The sequence below is a fragment of the Boleophthalmus pectinirostris genome, unplaced genomic scaffold (assembly GCF_026225935.1).
Source record: "Boleophthalmus pectinirostris isolate CB_2022bp ecotype Guang Dong unplaced genomic scaffold, ASM2622593v1 HiC_scaffold_4, whole genome shotgun sequence".
NCBI lineage: Eukaryota > Metazoa > Chordata > Actinopteri > Gobiiformes > Gobiidae > Boleophthalmus > Boleophthalmus pectinirostris.
This window is the reverse complement of record NW_026571353.1, coordinates 5,038,174-5,051,960: the sequence shown is the minus strand read 5'-3', so window position 1 is coordinate 5,051,960 and position 13,787 is coordinate 5,038,174. Positions and strand designations below refer to the sequence as shown.

The 13,787-nt window shown below is 40.3% G+C and overlaps 1 protein-coding gene across 1 annotated transcript in view; it reads left to right on the top strand.

The window, feature by feature from the left end:
- The window catches only part of unc5db (unc-5 netrin receptor Db), a 386,593-nt gene that overhangs the window by 195,724 nt on the left and 177,082 nt on the right, over nt 1-13,787 (top strand). The window contains exon 7 of the mRNA XM_055161477.1: nt 11,691-11,855. Within this exon, the coding sequence (XP_055017452.1) occupies nt 11,691-11,855 (165 nt within the window). The remainder of the gene's footprint in view (nt 1-11,690; nt 11,856-13,787) is intronic.

The following is a 13,787-nucleotide window of genomic DNA, read 5'->3' as shown; positions in this document are numbered from 1 at the left end:
GAATAGACAATAGTATGGAGTAAGAAAGCTTTCAGAAATATTCATATGCATAGGATAGAACTCCGTGAATATTTGGGATATCCGTGCCTATTTTCTGTAGTCCAGCATAAAATAAATATTCGTAAACTCTTGAATCAGTCCAGTCGTACATTAAATGTATTATGTGTATTTTATCCATCACAATACAAATTGAAAAGTTACAACGTCAAAAATTACAACCAGGAAATGAAATAGTTACGCTTACAAATACAAATTCACAGACACGACATTTACTGTCAAAAATCTGTCATCACTTCACAGGTATTATTTATTGAGCAGAAGAAACATCGAGATGCTGCATACGGACTAAACAAGGACTAATGTAGGACTGATCCCAGGACTGAACCAGGAGGATTAAACCAGGATTGAAATAGGACTGAACCAGGACTGAGTGGGGACGGGCCCGGAGGTGCGCCCACATAGACTGTTGGGGGCAAAAGGACAAGCGTAAAGATCCGTGCCCCAAGTTGCTAAGCTCATGCTTTGCGGACACCATGCTCCACGGGCTCGGGGTTCTCCCTCTTTCACTCTAAAGTTCAAGATTAGTCCTGGTTTAGTCCTGACCCACCCATGTGTAATCACTACCCACTTACCCGTCCGCTTACAAGCCTATAAAATTCCAGAATGTTAAAACCCGCCTGTTTCACCAACTATTTGTGGGTAACCCAACAAGGTGCAGGACTCTGAGACAAATACACGGCACGGACAGGCACTGCCAGGACTCAAGATGATTCAAGTATGAGTGGTGAAAGTATTCACTCATAAAAAAACATTCACATTTTTTCTTTTATGATACTTCAGAACACTCGAAGCAAATAATATCTCCATGGAGGCACCAGACAGTGGATTTACATAGTGCACCTTTAAGATAAATATGGAGAATTTAAATGTGGAGTGAATGAACAATGAACTGTAAAGCACTTTGGGTGTCTTGGAAGGAGGCGTATAAAGGCAATGATTAATAAATTTGTTTATTAAATAATCTACTATCTATTATTTTACAGTTAACAATACCACCTCCTCACAATATTACAACAAAAAATATACCACAATAGAAGTCCTTGAAACTCGTGCTTGTACATCCTGGATAGACTCTGGCCCCTGCTGGCATTCCCCACGTGCTTCTAATGGCACGAGATGAGAGGTTTTAACGCGAAGCTAAATATGACGCAACCCCGAGCATGGAGAGGTCCGTCTGTGGTACCTGGAGAGTGCAGAGAAGCTCATTCACACACAGACACACAGCCTCACGCACACAACAGCGAGGAAAACAGTACGGGCCTACTCGGCATGGGCAAACTACACAATACGCTGTGGCTCCGTGGCCCAGCATGTAGTTTGCATCTCAACTAGACAGAACCAAAACACAAACAGAAAACACGACAAGTGGAGGAGCAACTGCTGGTAAAGATATTGACAACTGCACAGACAGAGTGGACCGGAAGAGTACACTATGGATTTAAAGTAAACATTTGTGTATAGAGTGATCCAGGAGTGACGTGTTTAGAATAGTTGTGTACACAGCCAAGGTACTGATAAGAATGTTGTGCGTCATTCATTTTAATGCGGCAGTGAAAAAGACACATTGGTAACACTTTATAATAACTGCACCTTATTTAGCCTTAATAAAGCATGAACAAAGACTTAGTTAATAATGATTCACACTTAATAACTACTTAATTACTACCTGAATTAGCACTTCACTTGCACTTAATTCGCCTGTGCTGTAAAAAGTTACTCATAAGTATTTCTTACTTAATTACTCATGAACTAACCATTTGCGTGTGCATTTGTAAATGTATATTTAAGTACAAATTTGAGCATTTATGAATGATTATTAAGCCATGTGAGAATGATTTACTAGTAATGCATTATTGTTTCTCTGGAATTTGACCAACCTTAACAAATGCTTAATAAACATAATTACTCTTCACTTTAGAAAAGCTCTCAGAAAGACTTAACTAACAGATAACAACTGCCTGAATAATCATTGCATTGCATTATTAGTAAATCATTCTCTCATAGTTTACTAATGATTAATAAATGCTCAAATGGTTAGTCCATGAGTAATTAAGTATGAAATAATTATGAGTAAATATTTACAGCACAGGCAAATTAAGTGCAAGTGCTAATTTAGGTAGTAATTAAGTAGTTACTAAGCCTGAATCATTATTAATTAAGCCTTTGTTCATGCTTTATGAAGGCTAAATAAGGTGTAGTTATTATAAAGTGTTACCGAAATATTTATGAGTAACTATTTACAGCACAGGCAAATTAAGTGCAAGTTAAATGCTAATTCGGGTATTAATTAAGTAGCTACGCATGACTCATTATTAATTAAGTCTTTGTTCATGTTTTATTAAGGCTAAATTAGGTGTAGTTATTATAAAGTTTTACCGAAACATGGATTTTGGCGGTTGTTTGACGGCACAGACAAACGGCTACACATGTTAGTTTTAATGAATAATGAGGTCTTTCAATATTTCGGTTTAGTGTTGCAGTCAAAACCGCACCAATCGAGACCGAGACTGATTCATCAGCTGGTTTTACTTTGTTTTACTTCATTTCACTTCCTACAAACCGTCTAACCTCGCAGTCTTAGATTTCGTTCGCTTGATGGTCGGTGGATACTTTTTATTATTTAACCAATTGCTGCTATGTGGTCGTGACTTATGTAATGCACTGCTAAAGGGGATAACTGGTGTATTAAGCTTTTCCCAAGTCGCGTAGGAAGAAGGACAATAACGTCTTTCCCTTGATGAAATTCACCAAACATTCTCTTTGTTCTGGCTTTAAATCCTCAATCTCGGGAATCGTTGACAACACGGAATATATGACTCTTCACTGATTGGCTGGTGCTCGAACCTGCACTTCCTGGGTTTTGGCCAACCGTCTATTGTATTTTGATTTCTGACCTAGTTGCTGGAGACAAATTCAACAGAGTGGAGACGCTAGGTGGCGCCAGCCTGGCTACCTGAGACCAGGACAAGACTAAGACCTGTGAGGGTCGAGACCGAGACAAGACCGAGACTTTTAAAGGACGAGACAGAGACAAGACGGAGCCCGTGACCCATCGAAACCAAATCTAGACCATCTTTGTCATTTTTTTTACATTTATTTGTATTTAACTCTTATTTTGGCACAAATATATCTACGTTTTTTATAACTCTATCTCCATTTTAACACTCGTCAAGCGTCAAACCTCAAAATCGAGACAAGACCGAGTCCAAGCGTTTTCAAGACTGAGACAAAACGGAGTCCAAGTGTCTTCAAGTCCGAGACAAGACCGAGTCCAAACGTGGTTGAGTTCGGGACAAGACCAAGACCGCAAAAAAACAGCCTCGAGGCCAGTCTCAAGACCAAGACCGGTCTCGAGTTCTATGACACTATCTAAGTTACACGTCAAACACTCACCACAGACGTCCTCACATCGTGCAAAGGTTGAATCTCACCAAAGCTCCCATGAAAACAAATGTGCTCCGAAATTAATGATAAAGTCCTTTAGTAGCCTTCGCTTGCAGCTCCACACAGACAACACAAAAAAAAACAAGAACTTCTGTCAGACAGCCAATCAGCCCTGGAGATGATTCAGCTGTCAGTCAAACGTTTCGTTGAGTAGCCAATCAGCAGCTGTCCTGTGAGCGTCCGCCACCGTCCCACACACTCTTCTGTGCCGCTTTGACATGTGTCTAATCAGCGCCTCATATTTCTGCCGCTCTGATGACAACTTCAGGTGTAGTTCCCGACACTGGGCTCACTGACCGACTGTGATCAAACCCACTGAATTAAATGTGATCAGCAGTAAAATGAATACTGCAGACGTATGTGCTGTTTGGAATCATCTGGAATTTGACGCCTCATCTCTTCTAATCGCATGTACCCAGTGTGCTTGGAGTTGTGCGTCAGTGGGGAAATGATGAAAACTGAGGTATGGTTGGAACTGTTGATTAACCGAACATAACGGAACGCTACAATGACATGGAGATGAAGAAAACTGGGATATATTCTCATATTCCTAGATTTTGTCAGACTTACTACTGCGAAAAAAACCATATCATTATATCTTTCCAAACGTCTTCCTGGTTTGTGACGTAAGTGTGAATAGAGCCTGTAGTTTGACTATGTGAATGCAAACCCATGACAGAAACAACTGCCTGGTATTCACCTTTTTCTGACTTTTGCTTCTGACTTCTGATTTTTTTTTTTGTAAAGGAAGGAAAGTTACTGTTAAAGTTGATGAGAGTTGGAGAAAATTGAGGGTTAAGTTAAAGTTGCAAGTTAAAGTTGAAACTCCCGGTGAGGAGTCTGCAAGTCTAGAATCTCAGTATTTTTTCCTATTCTCTGTTTTCTTTTTTCTTTTTTTTCACTCCATCATGCCTTGAGAGTAAGGTTACATACACTGAGATAAATCACTGTATCACCGTATTGGAAAAGATTTGCATCCAAACACGTTGTTTCTGTGTCCACAAACCTTACCTATTCACACACCTTTGTGCATATTTGTTTACATTTTACAGAAACGAAACTTAAAACCACAAGCCTAATTTGTGTAAACTAAGAGCTCAAAAAACAGCTCGCTCCTTATGTTCAGCTTCTGTCAGACTAAAGGACATGACTGAGTGGAATATGAGTGTTCTTTCTGTGACAGAGGGGTGTTCTGCTAATAGTGAGTCTGTTCTGTGCAAGTAGTTCTAGCTACGCTGTTTCCTGTTTGTCTCTGATTTGTTTAAACTGTTTTCCACAATAGTGTCACATCACTGATGTCACAAACCCAGTGAATCAGGAAGGCACAAGTCACAGAGACTTGGTTTAATAAGGACGCAAGTAGAGCTCCTGTGTCAGCATATCAACGTTTTCAGGCGTCCACACAGTGCCGGATCAGATCTGTATTTAGATGAATTCGTGGGAGCTGGCGGCACCAGATTGTTCCGTCTGGAGCCGTTTTCCATCGGGTTAGTGTGAATGAACACTGTATTCACAACGAAAATGACTTGAATGTACTAGTGTGGACGGGACCTAAAGATAAGAGAGAGATGGATGATATACTGTAGATAGATGAGATTAAGATGATCGCAGTTACGTTCATTGGAAAAAATGAGAAAAGTCACTAAGGTAAGTTCAGTTTTTCTCAGGGAGACTTCAAGGCAGTTTGATAGTGTGTTTACTTACAACAACACAGTGTTGTTGTTGTTTTTTCTTTGGCATTTTTCTCATTAAAAATACCTTTTAGAAACTATTTATTTATTTCACAGATCCTGGCTTGTTGTAGCCAGTTCAAAATAACATGCAGTTGAACTGTTATTATTTATTAATGACCCAAAGAATCTTAAATCATGCATTAGCTTTCTTAACTATTATTCAGAATCTTAAAGGGCCCATCTCATGCAAAATCAACTTTTCAGAGCTTTCTACCTTTTAAGAGTCGTTGCCAAAGTAGTTTTAGATTGATTTGGCATTTTTTAAACAAATTGCAGCGTAATTCTGCCACCCTCCCATGTGACAACGAACTAAAGCTGCTACAATGATGATGCGGCAGCTACACCTATGACGTGTTTGATGTAGCAGAAAGCCCTTTGCACCCACCCCCCCTCCCCCGCTCCACCGCCTCCACCCACTCACACACCGTCTTGCGTCTGAACCGTACAGGTCTGCTGTTCTGCATTATTTATATTTATTTTTCGCTTCAAACACGCTTTTTCTAACCATGTCCTCATAGAGAAAGTGCGCATTTGGCTGTGATGGCAAGTTTTAAATTTAAATTATTTGGAGACAGCATAAGCTCATTGTTCTACACTGCAGTGAACATGATATAATAAGTTTATCTACTAGTGTTTATTAACACTTTACCAATCAGTAATGTTCAGCTGATGTCGATGCGGTGCTTTCACATCGTGCACCTCAAAGTCCTCATCCGATTCCGGGTCTAACATATGCAGCCAAACTCTCTCCATGATGAATAAAAGTTTATTCTACCACTATCAGGGTGCATGTCTGTCTCCCCCTCCCTCCCTGAGATGGTGGAGGAAGGGCGGCTCACTCGTCGCCTACGTCACGTTTGGAGGGCGGAGCCTGTGCTTTCTCAGGATGGGCGGGGGGATGAGCAATAGTCGACCTTTCATAGTTCCTGGTCTGTGACTGTCTCCAAGAAATCAGTAAGATTTCAGAACTATTGTGTAATGGATGTTCCCAAATTGTGCTTGTGTATGTGCATGAGATGGGCCCTTTAATACAGACCAAAGACACAAATATGGGCCGTGACTGAGTTGCATTCACTCCATTTAAACTCCTAAGTTATGAACACATCTAAAACAGGACTAAACCAGAACTAAACCATGTCTACTCCCGGACTTTATTCACACTAAAACATAATTTGCATCTCGCGCCGACAGCTAGAAAACACAAACAGTTGCTAAAGTGTTGCTATGGTTCTCACTAACGTCCGAAGAGAAAATTACCTTCCACAATGCCCACAAGATGGTATTATTCTGATGTGGAGCCCTGCCAAAGCCTTCATGCACCATATGCTCCCCGGTGTGTGCAGAGCCTTGGCCAGTGAGCTCTTTGTTGATCGGATGACAGGAAGAACGCCTAACTCGAGCCATTTGCATTCTAGAGCTTTCAAATCCCATTGTAACTGCTGGCCCACGGGTTAATGGGGAGGAAGCTGTACCTGCCTCTCACACTTACGCGCCCATACCCACGCCAACTGTGCAATTGGGCAAATACAGAAAGGCTAAAGTGGGTTGATGAGAGATTTTTTATGAAGGAAAGTTACAGTTAAAGTTGATGAGAGGAGAGAACATTGGGGATGTCGTTGAAATAAATTGGCCAATAAAAAGTTAAAGGTGTAATTTTTCTGGTGAGGAGTCTGCAAGTCCAGAGTTTCTGTATTTTGTCTGTATTTTCAATTTTATTTTCCTCCATCGTGCCTTGAGACTAAGATAGACAGATAAGAGAGAGATGGATATCGATGAGATTAAGATACTATAGTGCAATTAAATTCGATACAATTAAATTTGATACATTTTATTCCCTTCTTTTGTCCTCGTAAGCAGCCGTTTGATGCATGATAAAAAAAATAATAATTATATGATGCTTAATGATCATTAGTGAGTGTGATACGTCTTAACTCTGAAGACGACATTTGACGACCCCCTTGTTTCCTTTAGACGTGTTTTGACACCTCCGCTGTATCACTAAAGACGTGATTTGACGACCATTAAAAACGGCTTGGTTTTTCACATTTAAACAGAGACTGTGATAGTTGGGGGCCACTACAACCCATACTAGACTGACCAATAGGATTCCAGGATATGTTTTCGCCGATTTTTTCCGAAGTTAATCGAAGTTGTGACGATTGTAGCTTCCGGAAAAAACACAACACGAAACACGAGCAATGGAAAGATCGCAGCGCTGTGGCGCAGTTTTAGAAATAATGAGGAGCGTGCGTATTTTATGGATAAGTTTAGAGAAAGTGATTTTTATAGATTTCAAAGTGATGATGAAGTTGATTATAAAGTGGAAAACAGCGATAGCGACAGACTTTCGGAGAGTGAAAATTACGAAGGTGAGAATGTCGCTGATGTGTCTGTGTGGAGTCCTGCGATATCCCAACAAACTATCAAGGACTTTATACTCGATTATGAACCAAAATTGCCCCGAAATCTGGATGTTGCTCAGGCTGAGTCTTTTTTTCCAAGAAGTGATGTATGACAGAATTGCTGCAGAAACAAACACTTATGCAGAGCTCTGCACACGAGAAAGTAACCAAGATGACAAATACTGAACACCCACTGATGGGGAAGAGTTTTATTATTATATTATTATATTATTATAAGCTAAATGAGTTGAATAAGTTAAATGGAAAAAAATGAATTAGGTGCACACAGGTGTACAACATTTAAAAACAGGTGCACACTTGGCTATACTGTATCTGGTGATATGAAATCTGTTTAAATACTTTGACAAATATATTTTTTTCATTTTTTTATAAATACAGTACTCAGAACATGCATATATCAGATGCTGAATGTCGTTTTTTGTTTTCGATTTTGCACCTGACCCGGTAAACTCTCATTTTCAGTGAGCTGTTATAAACCTCTAAATGAGTTGAATCACTTTTAAACATCCATAAATGAAGAGTTCAGAGTCTAAGGTTTCCAGAGATACAAATATGTCTGTTTCAATAAAGTTCATGTGTGTAAAAATCATTTATAATCACTTGTGGAAGTCTATGCAGTTATGCTCTATGTGCAGCCCTCGGAATATATGTATGGGTTGTTCCTAGTCGGCGTCCAAGGGGGAAAGAGTTAATGACCTGTATGTGTTAAATGTAGGTGAGTGCATAAATGATGAGAAGAAATATCTCAAACTTTCGTAGCCGAACATCCACTCATACCTGATCTATACATCTATCACTACGCCCGGGAAGCCTGAAATCTGATGAAATCCTGTAAGACACTGACATGATCCAAGACTCATCCTGCAGGAGACATGCGCAATAGTAGTAGTTGTAATAGTTTGTAGGGTAACAGTAACCAAAATATCGTGCTATCGTATCATCAAAAGTCTCATAATATTATCGTGGACTGTCACAGTATATTGAATTACAAGTTCTTTTGCTGAAATGCATGGTTTTATAGTAGCAATAGCTTATGAGCATCAGAAACTACATATCCCATGATTCATTTCAGTGCAGACAACATGAAGAAATATGTTTTTGACTTGAATTCTTGGGATTATGACAGAAATAATTCACACCAAAATCTTGTCAAGGTATTTTAAAAGCAAAATTGTCCTTTCTAAAATTATATCAGCCTCTCCAACATATCGCAATATCGTGATAATATCATACCGATATTGGATATGGTTACATCGAGTACCGAGTAGTTTATTTTCTTCAGTTATGTACTTAATCGTGTATTTCATAGACTGTTGGAAACGTTTCACATAAGACATAAGACAGAAGTGAAATCACTTCTGAACGGTACCAAGAATATGACAGATACCACAGAGAAAAAAAGTGTATATATACAATAATAATAAGAGTACTCATGAGTTCAATACACTTCTTTTGAGTAAATTCTATTTCGCTCTGTGGCAACCACCATGAAGATGTATTTGCTTTGTTTGGAATGTTCTACAATGTTCTACTATTTTTATTTATTCAATTACAGTTCTTTTTGTTTTTTTTTCATAATACCACAAAAAACATGCAATCTTGGGAGTGGGGTGTCCTCACCACAGATTTGACCTTGGCCGGAGCCACTGCTTGTCTCCATGGAGATAGATGTGTTTCATGCCATACTGTGTAACATTCCAGACAAAGCAACAACATCTCCACAGACAACAGTAATAATATTATCCTCATTAAAACATAAAACATACCTTGCATTGCCTTTTTTTTTTTTTTTTTTTTTTTTTTTTTAAAGGGCACATCTCATGCAAAATCAACTTTTCAGAGCTTTCTACCTTCTAAGAGTGATGTGTGGGTCTTGTATAGAAGTGTTTTTTAGATTGATTCTGCGTTTTTTTTTAAACAAATTGCAGCATATTTCTGCCTCCCTCCCACATGACAACGAACTAAAGCTGCTACAACTATGACACGGCAGCTACACCTATGATGCGTTTGACGTGGCAGAAAGCGCTTTGCAGCCGCCCCCTCCTCTGCTCCACCGCCTCCACCCCGCATTGTCTGACAATTCCCACATGAACACCTAAACAAAAGCGACATCATAAGCTCATTGTTCTACACTGCAGTGAACACGATATAATAAGTTGATCTACTATTGTTTATTAACACTTTACCAATCAGTAATGTTCAGCTGATGTGGACGCGGTGCTTGAGCTTCATGCACCTCAAAGTCCTCGTCCGATTCCGGGTCCAACACATGCGGCTGAACGCGCTGTATCTCCATGATGAATAAAAGTTTATTCCTACCACTATCAGGGTGCAGGTCTGTCTCCCCCTCCCTCCCTGAGATGGGCGGAGGAAGGGCGGCTCACTCATCGCCTACGTCACGTTTGGAGGGCGGAGCCTGTGCTTTCTCAGGACGGGCGGGGGGAGGAGCAATAGTCGGCCTTTCATAGTTCCTGGTCTGTGACTGTCTCCAAGAAATCAGTAAGATTTCATAACTATTGTGTAATGGATGTTCCAAAACCCAAATTGTGCTTGTATATGTGCAGAAGATACAATGTGAAAAGAGTTATTTTGCATGAGATGGGCACTTTAATTCACAAACATTTCAGCTATAAATACTTTGACTTTTTCTCTTTAAGTGTATTTTTAAAGGAGCACTTCATTACTTTTTACTTAAGCAGTCACGTAGTACTTTTACTTTATTTCTTTGCTCCAGTATCTGTACTTTTACTTATGTAACAGAATTACAAGAAGTACTTCTTACAGCCATCAAATGTTTGTCAAAGGATTTCACGAGCCCAAATACTTCTTCTAAATAAGTGTGCTTCATTAGTACACAGTGTGGCTGCCGGGTTAATATTAGCTTTGACTGTTACAGTGGGAAAACAGCACATGTGCTGTCAGATCTTTCATTGTGGTACATCTGTGAAGCAATGTGCTCCACAGAGGACTTTGGCTGTGATCATTTAACTCCTCCCCACTTATCTTGTCTTGTTTGTCGCCCATATGTGCACTTCACATGAACTCATTCTGTTAAAGCTGCGCGATCATTTACAACACTGATTTCACATCACTGACTTAAATTAATAGAATTTAGAAAAGCAAAATGGCTCCAACTGTTTAGATAATTGTGGCAAAGTATGTTGGCAGGATACGACGAGCCACAGCTGCCCTGGGGACGCATAATCTCTGCCAACTGCCTGGAAACCTCACTTAAAGGAACTGTTTGTAAGATGTTGCTTTTAAATACCACAATCTAATTACGTCCCCAGGTACAAGGTAAACAAATCAAATCAAATCAGTTTTACTAATGATAATAATTTGGTGTCTGGGTCTCAAGATAATAATCCAATCAGAAAGCAGAATGAGCCTCACCTGAGTCTCTTGATGCCAGTGTAATGTTGAAATTCAGTTGGTTTAAACCTAAAATGTCTCTCTCTGATCTGAATGGACACTACCTAAACCCCAGCCCCTGCAGCATCAGGAGTCAGTGCTAGTGCAGCCTCTGCAGCTCAGGGAGGGAATTCTGGAGGCTCTGAGCTTTCACATGAGGCCTGTCCATAAACTGAGAATGAGAAAATCTTGTGTGTCTCTATCTGCAGGATAAGACTCTGGCAGCACAGGTTCAGTTCTGATTCCAAAGAAACTGTATTAGTGCAGCGGATATACAGTTCCTTTAAAATTTTACAGTGGATACTTTTTACTTAACTGCTATTGAAACACAAAAATTTGTGCAATCCCACCTGAGACAGTTTTTTTGATGGTGTAAAAATACTCCTCTACTTATTTTTTTTTTACTCTAAAAGTAAATATTTAAACTTGTATAGTTTTACTTATGAATAATTGTATATGTATTTATTTTTGCTCATGTGACTGTGCTTTTAGTCATGTAACAAAACAAAATGCTTTTTTCATCCACTGGCCAATAACCTTTTAAACTACAATGACTCATTCACACATCCCATCTGAGCACAGGCCCTGATTCTGCCTGTCTCTCTTGTCTGTGTTTCAGTTGACGGCGGCTGGGACGAGTGGAGTGAGTGGACGGTGTGCAGCAGTCAGTGTGAGAGACAGCGCAGTCGTGAGTGTAACTCTCCAGCCCCACGGCACAGAGGCAAGATGTGTGAGGGGAGCAGCCAGGCCCACGAGAACTGCACCAACGGACTGTGCACACAGAGTAAGGCCGATTCTACTGGTCACATGTGTGTTTGTCATAATCATCTTTTTTCAGTTCTGATGCTGATACTTGGCTTTGAGTTCATGTCAAGGCCCAATATCAACCAACACTTGTCTCCATGGAGATGTTACTGCTTTGCCTGGAACATTCCACAGTCCATCCATCCATCTTCTTCCCCTTATCCGGGGCCGGGCTGGGGGAGCAGACTTCCCTCACCCCAGGCCTGAGGCCTCCTCCTGGTGGGACATGAACACCTCCCCAGGGAGGCATGCAGGAGACATCTGGAAGAGATGTCCTCCACTCAGACGCTCCTGTCGGTGTGGAGGAGCAGTGGCTCTACTCCGAGCTCCTCTCGTGAGGCTGAGCTCCTCACCCTATCTGGGAGCGCCCAGTGAAGGAAACTCATGTTGATCACTTGTTTCAGCCATCTTGTCATTTGGGTCATTACCCAAAGCTCATGACCATAGGTGAGGGGAGGAACAGAGACTGAACACTAAAACGAGAGCTTTTTGACTCAGCTCCACCAAGATTAATGATTCAATTAAATCAATGAAAAAAGTGCAATTTTCAAGGAACTATGGAACAGTATTTTATTAACAAAAGTTCAAACATTATGAGAGGCCAACCCTGAGCCATTGCTCTACACAGTATTTTTATCTTTTTATGTATTTATTTATTTTTTTATGTGAGGATCAAACCGATACCGGTCTTGATATAAGTGCAAATCTATTTCAGCCTGTGAGCTGCATCAAATACATTCAGTTTAAACTTCCCATCGAAGCTTTTGATGTTGTTTACACTTCAAACACAATTGTAGTAATATTTGATCTGCAGTTCAATGCTCTACACCAGAAACTTGAAAGTGCTCTTGTGCGCTTCTAAAAAATGTAATGAAAGATGTCTTTCCCAATACGGCATGTGTGTAATCTCTGTAATGGTGTTTGAACCTCCCACTCAAGAAAACTCAAATGAATGACTTAATATGAGACCATGTGAGCTCAAAACATGACAGGCACGATGTACAGGCTTGTTCAGACGAGCTGTGTGTAGGCTGAGGATTAAATCCCAAAATGATGAGATGAGATTCCCTGTCCCTGATAACGCCACTGGCTCCTCACCATCTTGTGTTCACTGGACGTACTGTGAGAGTTTTATTGAAATGTCAGACACAGTGTGGGTCAGACTCAGGTAGTCACTGAACACTGTGGATGTCTCTGCTGCTGGAGGTTCATCAGAGGAGACACCAGCACCAGGCCTCTTTAATATATTAATACTGCAGAATGTTCAGTCAGACCTGCACGAGTGATCACAACAGTCAGAGGCCCCAGTGCAGTCCACTACAGCGTGAAGCTTTGTGTCACTCAGGAAGCAGGAAAGTGCAGTGAATGTGACAAACCCCCCCCCTTTTCTCCACATCCTATTGTAAAAGCTGTTACTTGTAAATAACATTTTATATCTTATCTAGATTTATCTACACAGTTATATAAAAAGATCAGTCAGATGAGGAGTGTGTGGAAGGTTCCATGCTGCTATTCTGTCTTACTGTCGGAGTAGCAGCATAAACATTATTTTTCAAGCGTCCCACTACCTCAACATATTTTTTTCATTGTCGGAGTAGCAGCACTTTACTATTTTTTAAACATTCTGCTTTTCTAACATGCATAATATTAATTTGATGGCCTATTATACTTTGCGTTCCCATATATCATAAGATGCTTGGGCCAGTGAATACTTCAGCCAAGAGGATATCACACAGTGGGAAAATGTCCTAACTGATCGCCATGGGAAACAGTCATACATTTTAAAAAAGAGCATAGGCCAGCCTTCAAGAAAATATTTAATCTAAAGCAGAGGCTGCATGGGCCCTTTGTGCTTCATTCATCTGAGCATATAGGCGATCTGCGGAGAACACTATACTACCTAAACAAGTAA